The sequence below is a fragment of the Hyaena hyaena genome, unplaced genomic scaffold, assembly GCF_003009895.1.
Source record: "Hyaena hyaena isolate Hyena2069 unplaced genomic scaffold, ASM300989v1 scaffold_953, whole genome shotgun sequence".
Classification (NCBI taxonomy): domain Eukaryota; kingdom Metazoa; phylum Chordata; class Mammalia; order Carnivora; family Hyaenidae; genus Hyaena; species Hyaena hyaena.
In genome coordinates, this window is record NW_024081585.1 from 571327 (window position 1) to 596122 (window position 24796).

Below are 24796 nucleotides of genomic sequence, written 5' to 3' on the forward strand. Positions count from 1 at the left end.
TAATCCATCTTATCTTTATGGGTAGTGTCAAGGTTGTCATTTTGCCTTTGGTATTTTTTGGTTTCGCTACAAAATCCACAGGTCTTTCTGAATGTGAAGATTGGTATCTATTATCAATTCTAGAAAACTATCAGCCATTATCATATAGAATATTGATTTTTCCCAATTCTCTCAATTAGCAATTCTGAAATGCCAATAAGCCTCTCTTAGACCTTTGCAATTTATCTCCCTTATCTCTTAAAATTCTTTTAATTTTTATCTTCTGCATTTCTCAAAATTTCAATACTTTTATTTTAAAAACATATTAAAATGTCATTTTGTTTTGCAAACTGGATAATTTCCACATCTGTAGTCTTGGTGGGTCAAATTCCAAGTGTGCTAATTGTTTATGCAAAGGAGACTTGCACAAAAGTTGTTGCCAACTAGATTGAAAGTTCTTTGAAGGCAACAATGGCACTTAATTCTAGAGAGCCTAGGGCAGGGCTGCTGGGTGCTGCAGCAAAGAAAAGAAAAGAAAAAATGTAGACTGCTTGGTTGATTGACAAAGGTGTATCATATAGACTTTAATTGAAAGGACACACTATAACACAGAGATAAAGCACACTGACTATGAGTCAGGTCTCTTGGGTTTAAATCCAGACTGAGTTACTTGCTAGAAGTGAGATCTTAGAGGAACCTTCTCTAAACTCAGTTTTTAACCTGTAAAATGGGGGCCAGGATGGGGGAATAACAGTATTTTTTTTTATGAGGCATTTATAAACTAATTTGATTGAAATGATTATTATGGAAAGGATTATGGGTATTCAGAAAATCTCTCAAGGAAGCAGTTGCAGAGAAGTGGGCCCATGACCAAAGCCTTGAAAGACAGTGAGTATTTGGATAGTCAGAAAGGAACCCAAGAAACGTCTCACACAGATATATTTGTCTTCCTAATTATAGAAGGGTTAGGAGGAGCTCCTAAAGACACTTTGGATTTCAACCTCCCTCCTGGTTCATGGAGAGAACACTAAGTAGTACTTATGGATTCTAGATTCATTGCCTGGGATTAAATCATGGAATCATAGGTCTACCTTGCTGATTGCTCTTTTTCTTAAGACTAAATCTCAGATTTTTTTATTTGAAAAGTGGGAGAGGGCTTACTTCACAGGGATATTGAAATGATTAAATGAAAAAACCAATATAAGTAGTATATAGAAACTATTCAATAAGTATTAATTTTAAATTCACTTTTTAATTCTTAGAAATATTACCATTTTCTACAAATGTTTCCTTCTAAAGTCCTAACTCTCTGGCATATTGCTGCACTTATGTGATCTGCCTTCCTCATCCACCCTTTGCCCTGAGTGGAAGAACACATTTCCTGATTAAAGGGGTACATCCTGTGAAGACTGACTGTGAAGGCAAGTCCACAATAGACAGAGACAATGCATTCTTGTTCAGAGCAGCCACCAACAGTGATGACAACAGCCTTCAATGGACTGGGGTCAAAGATCAGCTGTCCCTCTGTCACTTCATTCTTCTTCTGGCTCCCAATGGAGTTCATTAGGAACTCAATCTCAAGTCTAAAATTCAATCAAAGCCCACCCTCACAAGCCCAAGCAAAGGACACCAAATGAACAAATTCATAAGGCAAAACAAAGTTCTCACTCAATCTTCTGAACAGTAAGTTTACCATCCGTTTTGTGGTTGTGGAAGCATGGTGCAGCCACCTGTCAGGTGGGAAATACTAGGGGAAGTTGGTGATTGAAGCCCTGGGAATGGGGATTGGAGGTTAGCAGGAGGGTTACATGGAAATCCTGGACACCCTCAGGAAACACCAGAGTGAGGGACAGCAGTGCATCTCAGGTGGGGCATCTGAGAAAGCTTAAGATGCTGAGCTAAGCTAAAAATGGGAAATGTGACCACAGACGTTGTTTTTTGACAAAGCTCTTTTCTTGTCCCACCCTCATGGAAAACACGCTCCTTGGAAACAATTAGAGTAGTTGATGCCCATCCTACACTTCTCGGGGCACATGCATGACATTTGTCCTGGATGCAGCTGGAATCTGTCCTTCATGGCACAGTTTATTCCTCGATGCCATTGTCTGCTGGGAAATTGCCCAGATCCTGAAAGTGTGCAAGCAATACTTTTCAATTATTGTACATTCATTCTGACATGCTGTGTGGCCTTCACCAATTTGTGCACAATCTGTCTTGATAGTACCCACAAAGTAGGCTTCTTGATAGTGTGGATAAAGTAATTTCTCTCTTTTGTTGCCCAGAACTCATTTTGCAGGCTCACCTCATCAACGGAGCTATGCAGATCAGAATGTAGGAGAGAGAAACCCGAGTGGTCTCCAACAGAAGACTGTGGGAATTAAATCGAGAAATGTGGATGGGGTAAAAACTAGCAAAACTCTGCTAGCAAAAACTCTGCTCAGCAAAGTGAGGGATATGTCTAAATCAGAGAAATCCATCAATCAGATCAGCATGAATGACTCTGCTAGGCACACCTAATGTCCTTCTTCCCCTTAATGTGGTTGGTTAATTTGTCTTGGAGAACACTCATATTGTGAATGCTAACTATTTCCAAGCATTATGCTCAACATTTTATTTATTTATTTATTTTTAATTTTTTAAGATGTTTTATTTATTTCTGAGAGAGGGAGAGAGAGAGAGAGAGAGAGAGGGAGAGCGTGAGCAGGGGAGGGTCAGAGAGAGAGGGAGTTACAGAATCTGAAACATGCTTCAGGTTCTGAAATAGCTGTGAGCACAGAGCCCAATGCGGGGCTCAAACCCACAAACTGTGAGATCATGACTTGAGCCGAAGTCAGACGCTTAACTGACTGAGCCACCCAGGTGCCCTGCTCAACATTTTAAATATATGTCCTTACTTTTGGCTTTGGGCTCAAGGTGGCAAAGTTGCAACTGTCTTCAGTCATCCCAAATCCAGGTTCATCCAACACCATCTGTTTCCACCATGCCACCTAAGGTGGACCCCAATGAGATAAAAATGGTATACCTGAGTTGGACCAGTGAGGAAGCTAGTGCCATGTCTGTTGTGGCCCCAAAGATCAGCTCCCTGGATCTGTCTCCAAAAGAAGTTGGTGACGACATTGTCAAGACAACCAGTAATTGGATGGGTCTGAGGATTATAGTGAAACTGACCATTCAAAACAGGACCAGATTGAAGGGGGACCTTCTGCTTCTACCCTAATTATCCTTCAAGGAACTGCCAAGGGACAGAAAGAAGCAGAAAAACATTCAGCACAGTGGAATCTTTAATAAAATTATCAACATTGCCTGACAGATAATGGCACTGATCTTTAGCCAGAGAACTCTCTGGCTACTATTAAAGAGATCCTGGGGACTGCCCAATGTGTGGGATGCAATGTGGCCACCACCCTCACAACAGCACAGAAGACATCAGTAGTGGTACAGTGGAATGCCCAGCTAGTTAAGAACTACAAAAGAAAATATTTCAGTAAAGGATCATTTGACAACCTAAGTAGGTAAATAAATAAATAAATAAATAACCGTATTTAACTCCCATAAAAATAACATGAAATCGAAACAATTTTCTTTCTTTTTTGGATAAAAGAATCAATACTCAGGCTTGAGGAACTTTTGGTAGAAGCTGGAATTCAAACACAGATTCTGGGTAAATCTAAATCCCATGCTTCAGTGACATTGCTGTCAATCTTGGTTTCTAGAAATACAAAATCTGGCCTCTTCTTTCTGCAGCTTGGAGTTATTTCTCAGTAGCAGAGGATGCCACAAACAAATTCAGGGTGTTCGGTCATTTTTTATAGCTTTGGATACTTAATGATATATAATTTTCTTACTAAGTTTCTAAAAACCTATATTGCTTCAAGACAAAGTTATTTCTCCCCGTTCTGATCCGTCTCATGTATCATTACCAGAAGAGTCTGGTCTAGTTACTTCTTTGCTTGGGAACCTCCTAAATACCCCTAGTGGTTCCCAGGGCCATGGCAACAATTGAATGTCCAAAGCTGGCCACTCCCTGCCTTTTCAGGCTGACTTCCTATTGCTATAGTTCCACCCCTGGAGGTTCAACAATGCTGTGTGAATATCTACAATAATCGGGATTTTAAGCCAGACCAGGTCCATTTGAAACATTTTCTGGATCTGCATTGAATCTCACTTTAAGAAGGATTTATGCTCATACGAAGTTTGTAAAGTTCTTCTCTCTTTCAACTACACCCCAGTTCATTCACCTGAATGAATGAATCTCCCTACTCTACATCTAGGCTCAAGTTTATCTTTCTCCTGAACTGCTCTTCCTTCCAACACTGACTTCTGATATCTCACAGTCCTTCATGTCCTGGTTGAAATGTCATTGCCTCCCTGCCCTTTATGTATTTCCAAAGTTTTCCACTCACACTGCTCTTGTAGAACTTGCCAAACCAAACCTTGTTGTATGAATATTTGGGGCCATCTCATCTTGTCTTTCCCTTGATTCTGATGTATTATCCTAGGGTTGAGCAGGTAGAGACCATGTCCATATCTCCATTATAGTTGTGTGCTACCCCAGCATCTACTATTATGTTCTAAAGATGCCAGGCACTTACTAAATATGTAATGAATTGAACTTAACTGATACTGATAATTGGGTATCATTTTTAAGCAATGGTTTAGGTAAAATGATTGGTGAACACCATCTTTAGTTCTTGGAAGATGTTATGGTTTAATTATGTTCCCCACTCCCAAAAAAGATATTTTGAAATCCTAATCCCTAGTACCTCAGAATGTAACCTTTTTTGGAGATAAGTCTTTATAAAAGTGACCAAGTTAAAAATCAGGTAATTAGGATGGGCTCTGATCAAAATGACTGTGTCTTTACAAAAAGGGGAAATTTGGACACAGAGATGACACACACAGAAGAAAAATGGTATGTAGATACAGGGAGAAGATGGCCATCTACAAGTCAAGGTAGAAGGCTTGGAACACATCATTCCTTTACAGCTCTCAGAAGGAATGACATTGTGATTATAGACTTCTAGCATCTAGAACAGTGACATGATACATTTCTCTTGTTTAAGCCACCCGGTGTATGGTACTTTGTCATGGAAGCCCCGGCAAACCAATACAGAAGCCAAGTGTTATAGGGCCCAACAAAAGCATCCTGTGCCTACTAATACAGTCCTTGCCTGATTACAGGGGTAAGGCTATAAGTGCTATATGAATTTTCTTCCAGCAAAGGATCTTTACCCAGGCAGGATGGTTCCAGATTTTGCTTTGTTTTATTCTGTTTGTGTCTTTACAGATACCTGTGGGTTATTTCTTTCTTCACTGAAAGTCTATTGAGGGTGCTAATGCTGGAATATAGCCTGGAATCACTCATGCTTTAGCTTTGTCTTTCTCCATGTTTTCAAATTCCTTAAACACAACAACAGTAGCTTTTATTTTTCTTGTATGTGCACTAGCATCTATCTATATGGGCACATAGTATGTGTGAAATAGTATGCTGAAATAGCAGTGATTCTCCACTTCTGAATTTCAGTGTTGTGTCCATCCCTTCCATCCCTTATCACTTTCTAATTCCTCTTACAGCTATGTGTGTGGGCATGTCTTGTGTCTCCCTCCAGACTGTAAATTTCTGAGGTAGAATCCATGCATGAACCATACCTAGTACTCAGTAATAAATGCCTATTGAATGGACAGATGGATGAGTAGATAAAAGGGAGTAGGGAGAGAGCAGTGGCTAGACACCTAATCTTGCAAATAAGAGAAAGGGAAACTTAGTCCAAAAAGGAAAAGGGAGGTGGATCATCATTCTTTGGCTCCTGATTTAAATACATGAAGCTGAGGTACGCCTGGGGCTCATTTATAATTATTTACAGCCGCAATGTCAGAATTTAATGGACAGAACCTAAAGATATATGAGGAAACCTATGGAATATTCATTCTGGCTGTCACTGACTACCAAGGGCTTCTAAGAAAAGCCATTTATGATTAATAATAATCATCATCATAATAATAGCTAATGTTTATTGATCTCTTGCTATGGGCCAGCCACTATGCTTAGAGTGTTTATACATCATTTCATTTAATCCTCCCAACAATACTGTAAGTTAGATGATATATTTAAAAATATAGCTTCATGAGATGTTAAGGAAAACGCTCAAGGTTTCGAGACAGGAAGTGGTGGAGCTGGGATTCCACTTCTGTTGGTAAGATGCCAGAGCCTAAGCTTATGACCCTGGCTACAAAGACTCATTTATAAAATGTCCTTGCCAGAAACAGCCACAGGCTTTGGTCCTGTTTGCAAGGTTGTCTTTTGTGACAAAAATTATGAAAAACTTCTGTTGTAGTATGAATGCTGGTTTGTTATACAATGTATACTGTTTCCTGTGTACCCATCTGTATCTAATTAAAGAAAGATGAGATACATTGATAAGGGTACCTCGGTGAGAGTGGAATACCAAATGTTTCATGTGAAGTTTGGGTCTTTATATCTACTGGTGGTCAATAAATGTTAATTTAATTGAATGCATTCGATTTTGCCTGAATAGCCAAGAGTTATTTCTGGATGGTAGCTTTTAGATGCTATTGCTCCTAGTGGTGATTTAAAGCAAGAGGCCAGAATCATTATTGTAATGGAGACTGGAATCTGTGGGAATGCAGGGAAAGGAGGAGTCACTATGAATTCTGTGTTACAGAGTGGCCCTTGCAAGCATATCAAGTCTTTTAGTTTAGAAGTCAATGCATTCTTTTTTCTTGTTTATTCAGCAAATATGTTTTTTTAGTACCCATCGATGTTGTGCACCCCCTGGATTCAAACCCAGTGGTAGGCAGGTCAGGTTGTCTGTCCTCACTGAGCTTATTATAGTCTGGAGGGGGAACTGGTGATTGTAGTCCTGTGGGGGTGGGGGGGAGGCAAAGACAGCAGAAATATAGGGTGCTATGGAAGCCCATGGGAGAAGCAAGTTGCCCATGACCAGAAGTCAAGAAAGACTATAAATTCTAGAAACTTGGAGTAAATTTTTCTAAGAACTGAATATTTTTAGATGAAAATGGAATTTTACTTCATAAAGCATATGGCTATTAAAGGGATTTCTATTAAGTTTGAAAGATGACAGAAAGCTTTAAAATATCCTCTTGGTCAAATGGCTACTTATCCAAATAGGGTAAGGGCCACCACTGGGAGACACACATTAATTGAGGCACCACCACCTGAGGAGGGATGGTGCTTCTTTCATCCAAAGGAGTGTTTCCTGAGCCCAGAGATGCCAAATGCTAGAGGAAGGCCTTATGGGGTTTCTAAATCTGGCCTAGATGACACCAGGTAGTCTGTTGTTTACCTAGATGCCTTTCGTGTCACATTTGCTGCTGGTGTATCTATCTTTTAATCACACCTCACAACAATGGGAGTTACCTGAGAGGGACACGGTCATAACTACTTTTCCATCCTTGGATGCAATTTCAGAACAGTCCTCCATCAAAAAGAGCAGTGGAATTCTAATAGAATTGGTATTACGTCTCTCATCTAATACAGGAACATAGTTCCTTTACCACCAAATCTTCCGGTTCACAAATGCTGAGAGTTTCAATAATATTACAACCATAGAGTTCAAAGAAATTTAAAAGTTATTTTTTGTTGCTGTTTTGTTTTTTATCTTATTTTATGTTTTTAAAATTTATTTATTTAAATTCAAGTTAGTTAGCATACAGTGTAGTATTGGTTTCAGGAGTAGAATCCAGTGATTCATCATTTACATATAAAATCTATTTTTAAAACAGTGCAGGGGACTCATCTCCAATGCATAGATCCAGCTTTCTGTGTGTTGAGATGCCACCTAGTGGACAACGTGGCATACAAAAAGTAAAAGTAATACTTCATGAGTTACAATCTAGCATCTCCCTCATAGAATTTGAGGTCTGAGTGACAAATCATCTTAACTAGTGAAATCTCTAAATTTAAAAGGTAACATTATATATTCAGCATAGATTCAACTTGAAACAGACCAAATTTGGAATTCCCTTTAAACATTCTGTCAAGTAAGATTTAAAAGAATACCAGAAAATATCTGCATCAAAAGGATTGGTTTTGAGCTATCATTGGTGGTAATGGAAAGAGAAGCTGATGCGAAATAAAAGTAGTCTGTTTTTTCTAAGATGATTAAGATTTGGAGCAAATAGAAAAAAAAAACCGACTTCAAAATTCAAAGCAGATAACAACTTTAAAGATGCATTATGTTTCACAACTTCTTACAAGATTAGGCATCTTTAATGCACCTCTGTTTTCAGTGAGGGCTGATGTTCAAAGAAGATTTATTGACTATCTACTATGCGCTGAGCACTAAGTTAGGGACTGAGATAGAATAATGAGCAAAACTGAAGGAAGCAGAGAGATAGAACTTCAGAACATTATGGATTTTGCCACTTAATTTTACAGGTAGGATTATGTTCACCCATATTTTCTTTGGTGCAATCATAACAGAATTGATTGTTCTGGTACTAAAAGCCAATGAAAACTGCTGAGACGGTTTGATATCACTGACTTTCCAGAATTCCAGGACTCGTAGGGGAGTTGTTTCATCTAAGGCAATAAACTTGTTAAAGTGGTTTCAGCTTTCCTTTGAATAAAGATCAGATAAATCTTACCATCTTGCTACATGGGGCTTTGGGAGAATTATTTGTACTCACCTGGGATTGGCTGAGAGTTGTTTACCTTTAATGGAGTGCCCCAATCATTCCCATAAGGCAGACACCAAGCTGTTAAAGGGCTTGGAACAATGGAAGAACCACCATCTGCCAAACTGAAAGTTCAGTGTAATTCAGATTATTCCCCAGGATTATGTGAGTGGAGAGGGAGAAGTTAGGGGCTTGGGTTGAACTTCCTGCTCTTCCATCACCTTGGCTGAAACAGTCATTACCATCAACACTCCTTTGGCTCCCCAAACGTCACCCTGGAAAACAACATCAAAACTCCCCAGAAATCTAAAGAGCAGCATGATGTTTTGAGTAAAGAAAGAGTAAATGGAAGTAGGCATGACACTTCCCACTCTCCCCCAATCTTCCCTGATTTTTGATATATTCTTAGTCTTAGGATCTGGCTGTATAATCTCTATCAGAGGGGTTTGTATATATGATGCAAGTGGAATGTACTAGTAATGAGAGCCCTGGTGCTATGGCGTCCAACACATTGTTAAAGACTGGTGAAATCTTGATAAGAACAAGTCATAAGAAATGGCCCAAAAAAAAGTTAATAATAGAGTGTTTAGCTACATCGAGAAGTATAGTGAAGTAGATAGAGCGTGAGCTCTGGTCTCAGGCATACCCTAGTATGAATCTCATTATGACCACTTAGTGGTGCGGGTTTTGGGTGAGTGATTTAACCTCTCATAACCTGTTTCCTCATCTGTATGAGGGGATAATAATAGAACCCCTGAAAGAGCTGTTGCAAAGAATTAAGTTAAATATTATAAGTGCTTATCACAATGCCCAGCATGTAGTGAGTTATAAATTTAGCTCAGTTATTATTATGAGTTTATAATCATTAATATTTATCTCTATGAGTGACTTCATTTGGATAAGGCTTGACTACTGCATTCAGTTCTGGATAACATATAATAAAAGAACTATGCTATGATGAGTGAGAGAGAATTCAAAGAAGTTTTGACCAGATGTATCATGAAATTATTTTTCCTAAGGCCTTTTGGAGGAAGTTACAGCTTTGTGGATCATTACATTGGACTTCAACTATTGACAATCCTGTCATGTGGAAGAAGGGTTGCACTTGCCCCAGACACAGAATTAATTGGAGTGAATATAAGTTATAAGCTTACATATTTCAGGTCAATATAAGAAAGAATTTTCCTTAGAATGTGCTGTCTGAGAAGAAGGTTAAGTTTCCTATCCATGGAGGTACTTAAATTTGGATGACCAGTTGTCATGGATATTGGCTGTGAGGAAAAGGGCTATATTTGAAGCCTTAAATGATTATCTGTATTATGTGTTTATATGAATCTCCTTCAATCTTAATATTCTCTCATTCTAGGAGAAAGAAGAAAAGAAAAATAAGAAAGAAGTGATAAAGGTAAGAGATGGAGGGAGACAGCCATCCCTGTCTCCTTTGTTTTCTCCCTTCCTCCTGGGTGGCCACCACAAGCCCCTAAAACACGTTTGTGCAAATTATAAAATGGAATCCAATGGTATCCACTCTGGGTTGTTGCAATACTACTGTTGCAGGGGACAATGAAGAAGGAAGTGTCTTCATGAAAATTATAAGAAGGAGCCTGTTCCTCTAAGCTGAGGTGTGAAGACTGAATTTCAGCCCCCATGTGCCTTCCCTGCTGGGCACTCCAATGCAAGGCATACTCTGCACAATGTATGTGGTGATCTGAGCTTTAACTTTCTGGCCTTCTCTCTCTCTCTCTCTCTCTCTCTCTCTCTCTGTGTGTGTGTGTGTGTGTGTGTGTGTGTGTGTGTGTGTATAGATTGGTCTCTTCTCAGAGGATTATCACTTGTTTAGCAATCCATTTGGCAAAGTCGTAGAGAAGGAGAGGTTGGAGACAGAGCCTGAGTATTGCTTTCCCATGCAGGTTCACTCAGTGCAGACACTGGTGGGCACTTTTAAGTCTTTTTCAGCCCTTAGAACCTGGGAATGTGCCTTGAACAACATGATTGTTATATCATTATATCTAAGAGCATGTAGCTTAAAACAAAGTGAAAATCCTGTGGAATGCATTCTAACACATTAATGATGGACTTTAATGGGTTTTGGCCACCAGCATACAGGTTCCTTCTTTATAACATCCAAATTGCCCTTGTGTAAGATTCGGGTAGGTGTGTAATATGGACTGATCTTCTAAAGACTCCTCTGCCTGCCTCTCGTACAGGCAGAGATTGGGCGTGTAAACAGAAATTTGCCAAGTAGGCATGATCTCTTCTCTTCAGACCTGGAATTTGGGGCTAGTGACTTGAGACCAAAGAGAATAACAGAAGTCATTCACCTGCCTGGCTGCCTAGGGTCCATCCAAAGGGTTGTTGCATCTTCACTCTGCTTTCGGCCTTCTATTTCTTGGATATTCTGTCTATTTCCAAGGCTTGTCCTCTGGGATTCCATCAATCCTATGATCCTCCTGTTACCTTTCTAGTGATCTCCTGGTTGCTTAAATCAATAGTAAATTTGTGTTACCTGCACCCAAGAATTCTATATGAAATACCAATATTAAAGTTGAAAATTACAAACATCTATTAATGATATGAAATGCTTGTGAGTCAAAATCTCTGTTGCTAGAGATTACAGTCTTTCCATCCTGGGTTTATGCATCACCTGCTGGTCTGAATACCATTCTTAGAATAACAATAATTATTATGTTGGCTTACATTTGATGAGCATTAATTATTAGGCTAAGTGGTTTATAGACATTACCTCATTTAATTCTTACAACAGTGCTTCAAAAATAAGTAATAATATCATACTTATTTAATGATAAGGAAACTGAGGCTTAGAATAAATTTCCCAAGGTCAAGTTAAAAAGTGTCAGAGCCAATATTTAAACCCAAGTGTGGGTTACCTCACAAACTGTGTTTGGGGTGCCTGGATGGCTCAGTTGGTTAAGCATCCAACTCTTGATATCAGCTCAGGTCATGATCTCACAGTTCATGAGTTTGAGTCCTAGGACGGGCTGTGCGCTGACACAGTGGAGCTTGCTTGGGATTCAGTCTCTCTCTCCCTGCCCCCTCCCTGATTGCTTTCTGTTGCTGTCTCTGTCTCTCTCAAAATAAGTAAATAAATGTAAAAAAAAAGAACTGTGTTTATAACACTCTGCCATCCTGCCTTACTGACTTACACCTAGGGATACAGATATACTTGTTCAATATTTCTTCAAATAATGAAATAGTTGTGATAAATCAAATAATGAGAAGTTGAGAAAACCCATCTATTTACAAATTATGAACTAGCTTTAGGAAAAGACTTAAACTCAGCTCATTTACAGAATAGCCATGCCTCAGCTTTTGGTATCCATGCGTTACCATCAAAACTCGATGTTTCCCTCCATTCTTGGTGCATGGGGGCAGCCACGATATCTCAGCTGGGTCTTTCCTGCCTGTTAAATATCTACTGGACTGAGCACTCTCCAAGCTCCCGGCAAGTTCATTAGTTACCTGAAAATACCTACCTCATCTGTCATCAACACTCAAATGGCCTGCGGGATTTTTCATTTCCACTCCATTTTCCAAATCCTTTATAGCATTTACCTCCCACATCTGGAATCAATCCTGACCAGAAGCAAAATGCTGAACGGTTGGGCTCCTCCCAGGGCCGCTTTCCTCCCGAAGGAGTGACAAGAATATGTTGTGTATGAATTAGCCATTCTCTTCTGGAGGAAACTGCCATGGCAGAGGCAGCTTTCGTGCATTCTAATTTGCTCATATACCCGCTCTGTCTTTACTCGTTTAAGCAAAATATTTAGTTTAACGTTTGCAGTCATTAGAGCCTAAAAACACCATATTTTAAAACTAGATTTATTTGAGTTGTAAATTGTGAGAATCCTTTAAAAATACCTCAGCTCATTATCCTTTTATCTGTCTCTGTAGAAAAGATTTGAGACAGAGGCTTAAGAAAACATCTCTGACTTTCAAGTCTACTCCCGCTGCCCCCATCACTGTTTCTGTTGTCCGATACCTACCCTAGAGAGAAAAAAGACTATCAGTTTGCCAATTACAAGGAATTCAATTTCAAGAGTGACTTAAACATTCAATTTTATGCTACTTTTTTTTTTCCTTTTCTAGGTAGTTTGAAGACCAACTTCATCGACTTCTAGAATTGCTTTCAGGGGACAACTTTCAGATCCTTGTGAAGGAACAATAGTTAATTTAGATTTCTCTTTCTTTTTGGGGAAAAGAGGGTAGGACTGAATAGGAAAGGTGATCTCAGGATACAAAATTCCAGACACCTTTCTTTGGGACTATCTTATGGGGAAAAAAAGATAAGAAAAACTGCTTTCTGACAGCCTCTAAGAAAACATGTGTAGGTAGATGAAAGAAGTCAATCTCTTGATTAGGTAAATTGCATTATTTTAGTAATACTGCATACCTTGTCCTTAATTTCAAATAACCTAAAGGTTTTTGTTTCGTAGTGCTAGAGGAGATAAGAGTAAGAAAAATCCAAGCTGTAGCCCTCAGCACCTGCAAGGAGATTATCTATGCTGATGAAGTGAAATATTACTATGCCTAATAGAAAGTTAACAAAACAGAAGAGACACAATAATGAGAGAGGCAATCAGGAAGCAAGAACGGCAATTTTGTACAAGTGTCCATGATTTAAGATAGTGAATCTAGGCATTTTGTTCTGCTTTCCTTAAGGTCAATAATTGAACCATGAACAGATTTTTAAACAGACTCGGTTGTAAATGGTTTTGAAGTGTCTACCCTATGCCAGTCACTGTGCGAAGTGCCTGCTCAACTGTATGGCATCCACTGTGCAGCCTAGCACATGGACTAGGCACTGTGGGGAATGCAAATGAACCACCAGACCTTTTCCACTCAATTGGGCAATGCAGTGGCGAAACTCCTGAGAAAGCAAATCCAACCTCCAGATCGAGGGAACAAAAACAATGTGAACAGTAAGCTCTTTGAAAAGAAAACTGCTTCCCTATGGCAGAAAATAACGGGGAAGGGGGCCCATGCAGGGAGCAGTGAAGGTGGGCCCTAGGGAGTGTGATATTACACAGGAACATAATGGGGTTGACTGCATACTTGTCTAATTACTGGAGCTATTAAAATCTCTATAATTTAGATTCAGGCAAAAAAAAAAAAAAAAAGGCTTGTATAAATGCACACACACATGCTCCTGATTGAATTTTATGAATCCACCCCTCTTGATTCTGAAAAGATACCATCCTGCTGTGTACATGTGGCTGCTAGACCTGAGTGACCTTCTCCCCCTGGCCCTGTCCCCACCCCCAGACTAGTCTACTCTGTTACTGTAATAAGCAGTTAGGTTAGATACGGCGACGGGTGATGGGATCATCTATGTTGAAGTCGAATTATAATGCCTCGGTCAATGGATTTAATCTAAACCAAATGCTTCGGGATTCTGTAAACTCAGGGAACAGAGGAAAATATAAGCTTTATATTTACCCAAGTTCAAACAGAGAGCAGACAGACAGATTCCAGAAGCTCAGAGAGTGGTAGCAAAAAATATGTTGCATCTCCTAAGTTCCAATCAAAGGAATACATAGGGTATACTTTGTATTCACCTCTTTTTTTTTTCCTTCTCCTTCCTGTGTATTTTGTTCTTTTGACACAAAGAGGGTTATCTGCTTCATGCCCAACTGAACTTGATCAAACAAATAGTACATAGTGGGTGCTCAATAAATAAATACTTCTAGAATGAATGAATGGACAATGGTTAGTATAGAGGTTTAGTGTCCTGGCTTTTAGTGTCAGGCTTCACACTGTCCTTTCTTAGCTGTGAGACCACAGGTAGTTTACTTAACATCAATGTCTCAGTTTCCAGATCTACAAAATGGAGGGGCGCCTGGGTGGCTCAGTTGGTTTAGCGTGCAATTTCAGCTCAGGTCATGATCTCACAGTTTGTGAGTTTGAGCCCAGCATTGGGGTCTGTGCTGACAGCTCAGAGCCTGGAGCCTGCTTCAGATTCTGTGTCTCCCTCTCTCTCTCTCTGTCCCTGCCCCACTTTTGTGTTATCTCTCTCTTAAAAATAAATATTAAAATCTCTTTTAAAAAATGGAGCTAATAATACTTGTGAGTACTAAACAGGTTAATGAATGTAAAGAACTGACATAGTGCTTGATACGTAGAAGATAGCTTCCTACCTAACATTTATTGCCTCTAGCACCTGTGTTCGTGCCCACTGGGCAACAACAACCCTGATGGTGATAGCGGAGGTGGCAGTGATGACAATATCCTGAAGTCCCAAGGATAAATATAAATTCAAGAACATTTCAGAAGACATCTCAAAATTTGTTACACTTTACCTCTGTCAGAAGCCAGCATATCTAAAAGTTGAGAGTCTTCTGTTGATAATCGGATAATATTTTCTACTCTATATTCAAGACACAGAGAGGCTAGGTGAATTTCCCAAGATCACACAGCTTGATGAGAATAGCCAAGATGATTCTTTGTTTACTAACTCCAAGTCTACTCCTCTCTTCCCCCAAACTCTTTAAAAGAGTGCTTCCCAAAGTAGCCAATTACAGTTATTATCCTCTGGAAGTGATATTTTTTATATCAATTCACTTATTTATCCATGCAACAAATAGGTTTTGACAACTATATGCTTTTAAATATCAGTTTGTCGGGGCGCTTGAGTGGCTCAATCAGTTGAGCATCCAACTTTGGCTCGGGTTATGATCTCACCTGTTTGTGGGTTCGAGCCCCGCGTCAGGCTCTGTGCTGACATCTCAGAGCCTGGAGCCTGCTTCGGATTCTGTGTCTCCTTCTCTCTGCCCCTTCCCCACTCACACTGTCTCTTTCTCTGTCTCTCAAAAATGAATAAAAGTTAAATAATTTTTTACATTTAAATATCAATTTGTCTAGCTACTTTCTATTCCTGTACCCAGTGTTTTTTCCCTCATAACACTTATCATCAGTTGTTATCTTACCTATTTTTTGTTTCCTTTTTATTTTTTGACTGTGTGCATTCCCTAGGCTAGTAAAGTCCATGAGAGCTAAGACTCTTTCTCATTCAGCATTACAGCTCCAGCCTCCAAAACAGTACTAGCATACCACAGAAATTCCATAACTATATGTTACATGAATAAATAATGTCAATTTCCTCTAGATTTGGGGTATTCCTTGCCTCTCAAATTCTTGAGTAAATCACAATCATATAAAAGTATGTTATTAGCACCCTTTTAAAATAATTTTGCTTACTTTCAACTGAAGGATCTGCCTCCTCTATTGAGGATCAAAAGGTCCCTTCTCCCCAACTTACATAAATGTCATGTAACCCCTCCCCTACTGGCTACAAGGCAGCTCTGAACTATCTTAGGTTGTGCACATGAATTAAAGAAAGCTCATAATTTTGATGCATTAGGGCCCAGGGTGTGATGGTCTTTCCCTTCTAGTATCTAAACACTCTCTTTCTTCATTTCACCATTAAAACATAAAATAATAATACTTGATTTTGAATTCGATGTCTGTAATCTCCTTTCTTTCCTCTGTAATAGTATACTGGTACTTACTTCTTTTATATCTACACGAGATCATATGTCTAATTTGAAGATTATTCCTTTCTTCAGAAAAAAAAAAAAGAAAAATAGTTTTTCCATGCTTTATCTCATCTGATGCTAAAAACAACTTTTGGGGGGTTGAAGGTAGTATTCTCATTTCACAGTTAAGAAAAAAGATATGTCCTATGTGTTGTAAGAAGCACAGCCAGGGTTGAAACGTGGCTTCTCATTTGATTTTTAACAAAGATTTAATGAGCACTTACTGTGTTCCAGGCACTGTGTTGGGCTCTGGGAACAAAACAGAGAACAGACAGAGCAACAGGGAGTGTCTTGGGCTCCTAAATCCAGTCCCTTTCTAACCTGAGAACTCTAGCCAACGACAGAGACATTAAATCATAATCTAATATATTTTTCATATAAAAATGCAACAGTTTTAAGGTGGTTTCTAAACAATACCTCAGAGAGAATTTTAAAAAAGCATTTTAACATCATTTCTGACAGAGCACAGTTAGTTTTGACTGGGTCAACTGAAGTATAGTTGTGACATGACTTGTAATAAAATGATCGGAAAGTTATCTGTATGTTTGGAAATGTCATTCTCTTATATACAAGTGCATTAAAAGGACAGACAGCTGGAAGTTCCAATCCAAGTTGCTCTGTTTCTCTGCAGCCAGGAAGCAGTGATTTCCAGGCAGGCTCCGGACATTCGAGGCCACTCCTCTGCGGAGTCTCCGCTCTCAGGGGCTGCCACAGCTGGGCCTCTCAGCGTTCCCTATTATTCTCCTGACAGTCAAAAGAGAAACAGCATGTATTCCCTTCTGCTTATAAGAGTAGCAAGTAAAATGGCTCTGAGATTGTAAGAAATGTCGACTTAATTAGCTTTTTTTCTTCCAGGTAATAAGTGTTTTCTCCAAGGAATGCCCCAAATTAACAACACTGTTTGAAGTTTACATTTCTTTTCCTTTTCCCATTTAAGATTCATAGATGCAAAAATCATACTCAGAGATGATAAGAAATCTTCATGGTTTATTGTTTTTGAATATAACAAGAGAACATTACCACAGTGAAACTTGGAATCTGCTTCATCTGCTATATATTTTGAAATCTTCCATTGAGATGTATAGATCCTAGGTCCCCTAAACCTTAAAGGTTATGGAAATTAGAAATATCTTCCCTGGGGCACCTGGGTGACTCAGTTGGTTAAGCATCCAACTTCGGCTCAGGTCATGGTCTTGTGGTTTGTGAGTTTGAGCCCCACCTCAGGCTCTATGCTGACAGCTCCTTGTTACGGATTCTGTCTCTCTCTCTCTGCCCATCCCCCACTCACATTCTTTCTCTCAAAAATAAATAAACATTTAAAAAAAGATTGGGGAGCCTGGGTGGCTTAGTCGGTTAAGCGTCCAACTTTCGCTTAGGTCGTGATCTCACGGTTCGTGGGTTCGAGCCCCGCGTCTGCCAGCCCAGAGCCTGGAGCCTGTTTTCGGAGTCTGTGGCTCCCTCTCTCTCTGACCCTCCCCTGCTCACACTCTCTCTCTCTCTCTCTCCTAGAAATAAATAAAACATTAAAAAAAATTTTTTTTAAAAGATTAAAAAAATATCTTCCCTTATATCAGAAGTTCTTTACAGATGTTTTTTCAGGTTGGTCTGTGAACTCCATGAAATGATATGAAAATGATATGAAATGATATGAAAAAAGCTTTTCTTTGGTATGCACACTTTGTAAGTTTATCGCTTTTCAAGATTCTCTAAGGTAGTATATGAACCAAAACAGTTAGAGAACTCCTTTACAAAGTCTACTGAGATTTTAAATGTTGTCAATTTATACATAAGTAATTTCACATCATTTTTAGATTTTTTTTCAAACTTGGCATCTTAAAGCAAAATGTATAATCATCAAAGATAATGCTTTAAGAATATAAGATGCCTAGTTTACACAATAACATTTATTTCATTTGCACAATTTTGAGAAGTGTTTCTTGCCTGTGAAGAGCAGACATAACTATTCAACTATAGCTCGATTTAATTTGACGCTGAGCTTGTAGCTGCGGAACAGCTGGCTGGAATGAAACCTATAAAGCAGATCGTCCGTTCCCACTGTCCTGTTATAATTTCAGTTTGTGGTAAAGCACAAGAGAGGAAGACGGCTGATGCCCATGACGTTGCTCTGGCAGTGGGACTGCTGGGCATTATCACTGAGTCCTCGTGGGCAGAGCCCTGTCACAAGTCAATAAAAACAAGGGTCCCTGCCTTCCAGGCACTTGCCGTCTGGTTGGGGAGACAAAATATATGTTCTATATATATGTACATGTACATGTACATGTGTACATGTATACATATGTACACATGTACATGTACATGTATATATATGCAACTTTTTCCAATAGGCCACTCTATAGGCTGGAAAAACTAGACAACGTCCACATGATTTCACCAGAAAATAAAGTCTCTATGGCTAATGCTGCCTTTGATTATGATATGTCTTCTTATCAATTTATAGATAGCTTGTAGCTGATTTATCAGTGTTGGTAATTCTTCAGAATCAGTCCATGAAAAATCAAGTTATTTTAAAAGGTAAATTTTGGGACTAAATGTTTAAATGAATCATGCAGATTTCTTTTATAGAAGGGGATTTTCCTAAATTCGAGTCTTCAGCAATCTAAATAATTGGACTTTCTGTCAATCTTCTGTTTACAAGTAGGTGAAGGAAGTTTTCTTTCCTATAAGATAGAAAAAAAGAGAGACAAATACATGTATGCACACATAAACTTATTTATACACACATATATATGAAGTTCAGTAGAAGTTGCTATTTTAAAAATATTTATCAGCATAGGTGCATTAAAACTTGATAAGGTTTGTAAAATTTATAGAGGCATTCCCTTCAAGGCCTGATGTGAGTTATGAAATCTAATTTTGTTTTCATAGCTCTGTGATAAAATTTTATCAATGTTATAAAAAGGGGTCTTTACTAAGACTGACCGGAAATCTGAACTATCTGGCCAGGCAATAAAAACACATTCCTTAGCTGCAAAGTGTCAGACAAGCAAGGTGTAACTGAAATTGATCGATAAGTCTTCCTTTTACAGTTGAGTGCATTCACTTTACCTCATAGGATAATAGTTTTTTTTAATGGTTTTTCCATTAATATCAGACTTCTGTGTTAGTAAGAAACAAGAAAGACATAAAAGGGAGAGAGACATGCCATCAAGAAAGAATGTTGCGATCTTTAATGGTAGAGCACTTGAGCTCAGAGGAAGTGCTTGTGTGGGTGAGGGGTGGGACATTTCTTTCTGACTAATATGGGTTGAATTGTATCCCCCCCCAAACTAAAAGAAAATCATATATCAAAGTCCTAGCCCTCAGTACCCAGAATATGTTCTTATTTGGAAATAGGGTCTTTGCAGATATAATTAGTTAAGATGAGGTCATATTGGAGTAGGGTGGGTCCCTAACCCAATGTGACTGGTGTCTTTACAAAAGGGGGACATTTGAACAAGGATAGGCACACAAGGAGAATGTCATGTAAAGACGAAGGCAGAGATTGGGGTGATGATTCTACTCAAGGAACACCTAAGATTGCCTGGAAACCACCAGGTGCTGGGACAGAGGCATGGAACTGATCATTCTCTTATACCCTAGAGAGGGAACCAAGCCTGCTGTCAATTTGATCTTGGACTTATAGCTTCTAGAACTGTGAGACAATAAATTTCTGTTGTTTAAATTACCCAGTCTGTGGTACTTTGCTCCAGCAGTCTTAGCAACTAATACACAGGTGAATATAGCCATTGGGGTAGAGAGGTGAGACCTGAGATGACATGCTATGTCCTGAAGAGTAGGTGAGGGCCACTCCCATGCATATGGCAGTGCCCCACACACCTTGGGTTGGGCATCTAAGTCTAGCTTACTTTGCCTAACTTAGTTGTCATCAGGGAAATCTTCCAAACAGGCAGTGATTAAAGCACAGAATTACTCATTGAAGGCATCCAGTGAACTCAGTTTCATAATTACTAATCTCAGTAACTAAAATTTCTACAGGCTTTGAGGTTAGGCAGATCCAGGTTCAAATCTCAGTTCTGCCACTTACTGGCTGGTGGCTTTTTTTATTATTTATTATTATCATTATTTTTAAATTTTAATTCAAATACAGTTAACATACAATGTTATATTAGTTTCAGGTGTACAATATAGTGATTCAACAATTCCGTACATCACCAGTGCTCATCACAACAAATGCACTCCTTAATCCCCATCACCTATTTCACCTATCCCTCTACCCAGTTGGGGCAAGATATTTCACCTCTCAGAAGCTCAGCTTCCTCATTTGTAAAATTCAAAAGTAGAAGTAGAAAAAATATCTACTTCCAAGGATGGTCATGAGTATGGAGTTAAACAGATTGACAACAATAGTGTAAAAGTCCAACAAGGTATCCGACATCTATAGACATTCTACCCGCATTAGTACCCTTCTCCTTCAACATTTATAATCTTATTGATCTGTATACCAAAAGACTTGTCCAACAGTACAGGAGGCAAGACTCAATTCAGGCCTTTGACACCAAATCCAAAGATCTTTCCCTGGAATGAATCATCTCCAGTCCTTGGCCATCACTAAGCTGTACTGTGGCCCCCCTCTGTTGCTCTGGTAAATTTTGGATTGGGCTTCTGAGGGTAAAGATGATCTGGACGCATGCCCTAGTGAACACCTGTAACAAGTCTTATCAAGCAGAAGGATAGGCTTCCTGGGGTCAGCTAGAATTCTAGCTGTCGTAACTCTTATTGTCCAGTTGTATCTCACTACTGCATCAGAATCATACTTTTAAAGCTGAGTGGAACTGTAGAGATGTAAGAGTCTAATTTATTTTTTGAAGAGGAAGCAGCAGTTCAGGTAGGCCTTCATTCAGCCAGTTAGCATGGAATTGAATGGTCTAATGCTCTTTCCATTCTATTATGTCCCCAGTAATCACAGTGTTAGCCCAGGAATGGAAGGACCAGAATTGATCCAAGGGTATGTAAAATATTCTCAGAATAAACCTTTGCCATTGAAGAGAAATGTGGCTTTAGTGGAATCAAGGTTCTTCCTAGCTGTATCATGCTTAGACCAAACAAGGTGGAAGTAGATTTCAAAATGGTGCTGCAACTGCCATTTAGTAAAGAGGTGGAGGCGCATCAGTGCTTTTTAGTACCTACTCTGGAGGAAATGAAGTTCGCTCATCTCAGCCCCAGCACCTAGCAGCCCCTGAGAGAGCCCATGGAAGTCTCAGAGGAGGCAGAAGCGGTGAGGAGCAGTGACCCTTGTTTGGAAATCTCCTAAATTGGCTCACTCCCATTTACATGCTGTTTCTGGCAACAGAGATCAGTCTGGGTCATTTCTATGTCACTGAGTAAATATGCTGAAAATTATTACTATTTCAGACAAATGTTTAACTATTCTCAGATTATCTATGACACCACAGGCCAAAGTCACAACAATCTAACCTGGGAGTGAGTTTACTTTACTTTGTGATTTATGGAATGAGAATTCTAGGCGCTCTATGGGACTAATTTAATACGAAACATTCAGATGTCTGTCTTATAATGCCATTCATCTTTCCTTAGCCTGCCTGCACCAGGGGGCACGTGGTTCAGAGAGCAGGCTCTCCCTTCCCAGCCACAAATCATCACACTTGTGAGAGGGCGTGACAGGTCTCTTCCAAGCCAGTCTGTCTATGGCAGAGGCAGCCAAGCAGTTAAGCAGTTAAGGGTCCATTTGGGCACTGATGAGAGAAGAGTGTTTTCTACTCCGTCAGGCCTTAGGAGCATTTTGAAAGTTACAGTTGGCAAAGAAGGGATGACAATCAACCTTGCTTTGGTTTGTCTTAAGATGAAGGGAATTGAGTCAAGCTGTACTGTCTTATCAACAAGTATAAGACTTGCTTTATAAGAACTTTATGTGATGTTTTATGGATTGATGTGGTGATGTCTTAGCTCAGGTTGTTACAATAAAGTACCATAGACTTATAAACAATAGAAATTTATTTCTCACATGTCTGGAGCCTGGATATCTGAGATCAGAGTACTAGCATGGTTACATTCTGGTAAGAGCCCTCTTTCTGGATTGCAGACTACTGACTTCTCATTGTAGTCTCATAGGACAGAGAGCAGAGCAGATGAAGGAAACTCTCCTGTGACTTTTACAAGGGCACTAATTCCATTCCTGAGGGCTCCCTCCTTATGACCTCATCTGTTCATAATTAGCTCCTAATACCATCACATTGGGTCACAAGATTTCAACTTATGAACTTTGTGGGGGACACTCAAGTCCAAAACAGTGGATATTAGAAAAAAGTTCTACAAAAAGTCAAACTCTGATTCAATGTGTATATTAAAAAGCAGGTTTTTAGGGCACCTGGGTGGCTCAGTCCATTAAGCATTTGACTTTGGCTCAGGTTATGATCTCATGGTCTGTGAGTTCAAGCCTCATCTCAGGCTCTGTGCTGACAGCTCAGAGCCTAGTGCCTGCTTCAGATTCTGTGTCTCCCTCTCTCTCTTTGCCCCTCCCTAGTCACACTTTGGCTCTATCTCTCTCAAAAATAAACATTTAAAAAAATTTAAAAAGCAAGTTTTTAACCAATTACCCTCAATGTTACATTCATTCAGCAAATATTCTTTAATGTCTGCTATACAGCAGGGAATATTCAGGCACTGGGAATACAGGTGTGAACAAGTCTGGCTTACTTTCAAGGAGCTTAGAAACCAGTGGGAGGAAAAAAATACATCAGCAGTAATAAGTGATAAGCAAAGGGGGCAGAGGGAGCAGATGGAAGGAAGTTTCTAACAAAGATCAGTGTGGGAAGTGGTCAAGAACAATTCCTCAAAAACCCTGTAGGAGGAGAATGGACAAATGTATGGAAGTTAGAGGGAACACACAATTTGGGGGCAACTGAAGGAATATTTAGGATGACTGAGGTGCAGATCTCTGTGAGCAAAGGGTGAGAAAACAGAGGCTGCTGGCCTAGTGGAGAATAGTATTCCCAAGGGCATTGAGTACCTTGGAGAGGAGTTTGCACTTTACTTTGATGATTAGGGTGTGTGTGGGGTGAGGGGGGGAGGGGAGATTTTAAGGTTTTAAGCAAGAGTAACATGATATGATTCTCGTTCTCAAAAGATCATTCTGGCTATGACATGGATAAAGAATTGGAGAGGAGGAGCTTTTCTAGGTGGCTCAGTCAGTTAAGCATCCAACTCTTGATTTCAGCTCAGGCTATGATCTCAAGGTTTATAAGATTGAGCCCCACATCAGGCTCTCCACGGATGCTGTGGACTCTGCTTGGGATTCTCTCTCTTCCTTTCTCTCTCCTCTCTTTCTCTCTCAAAATAAATAAATAAGCTCAAAAAAAAAAAAAAAAAAAAAAAAGAATTGGAGACAAGGAAGGCCGGGGCTGTACAATGACTGGCTGAAAAATCATCAGGATCATCCATGTGAGCAATGCAGTGGCCTAAAATACAATAATGTAAGTAAACAACTTTTAAAGACTTAAAAATCCCACAAATGGATTCCTTTTTCCTTCATAAGAACAGTTGGAAATTGGTGCAATGAAAATTGCCCTTTGCTGTTGAGTCATTCATTTCCCGAGCAAGGACCTGGAGTGCAGGGTCCTGGAGTCCTGTTACATGCAGTTGCTACCTTCTGCCTCACGGCTGGTGAGAACTCCTCCCTAAGAAGCCTCTTAAGTACACAGCTTTAGCTCCATATATAGTTGTGGCCCATATCAACTTTTTCATGGGAACTAGGCATTATCTAACATATAATACTACTGCATGGATGTCCTGGAGCACAACAAGGATTTGCAACTCAAACTCAGCGGACTACAGTCAAGCCCACTAAGCAGAACTCACATTGCAACATTGAGAAAGTTGCTGGCCAGGTTTGCCTTGCAGAGTGGAGAGAGGGAGAGAAATGGTAATAAAAATTGAAATCTACAGTGGAATTCAGCCTATCAAAATGACTACATGAAACAAGAGGCAAGGAAAGGTCTCATAGGGGTTTGGCATTCTGAATTGATTTGGAAAAATTGCCTGGATGCCCAAGTGCCTTGAGTTTTGGATGCCAGGATATCCCGGCAAGATCTATTTCTCAGACAGACTTGACTGTATTCAGAAGTGTAACTTGTGAATCAAAAAGAATGAAATCTTGCCATTTGCAACTACATGGAGGGAACTAGAGGGTATTAAGCTAAGCAAAATTAGTCAGTCAGAGAAAGACAAATATCATATGACTTCATTCATATGAAGACTTTAAGATATAAAACAGATGAACATAGGGAAAGGAAGCAAAAATAATATAAAAACAAGAAGGGGACAAAAACATAAGACTCACAAATATGGAGAACAAACAGAGGGTTACTAGAGGGGTTGTGGGAGGGGGAAAGGGCTAAATGAGTAAGGGGCAGCAAGGAATCTACTCCTGAAGTAATTTTTGCATTATATGCTCACTAACTTGGATGTAAATTTAAAAAATAAATTAAATTTAAAAAAAGAAGTGTAACTTGTGAGTCTAGCTGATATCCTTCCTGATATTGTAACCAAAGTCACAGAGTCCAATTCAAGCTTGTGTTGCCTGTATAGCAAAGATCACCACAACAATGGCCAATTTCAAGAAGGTACCC

At 39.4% G+C, this 24796-nt stretch overlaps 1 protein-coding gene and 1 pseudogene across 1 annotated transcript in view; one reads left to right on the plus strand and one right to left on the minus strand.

Annotated features, from left to right (window-relative positions):
• The first annotated feature begins 2959 nt into the window (after positions 1–2959).
• LOC120223115 lies at positions 2960–3484 on the plus strand (annotated as a pseudogene).
• A 13129-nt stretch (positions 3485–16613) lies between these two features.
• LOC120223113 (doublecortin domain-containing protein 1-like) overlaps positions 16614–24796 on the minus strand; it is a 62577-nt gene continuing 54394 nt past the window's right edge. The window contains exon 15 of the mRNA XM_039221154.1: positions 16614–16934. Coding sequence (XP_039077085.1) covers positions 16914–16934 — 21 coding nt within the window. The 3' untranslated portion in view covers positions 16614–16913. The remainder of the gene's footprint in view (positions 16935–24796) is intronic.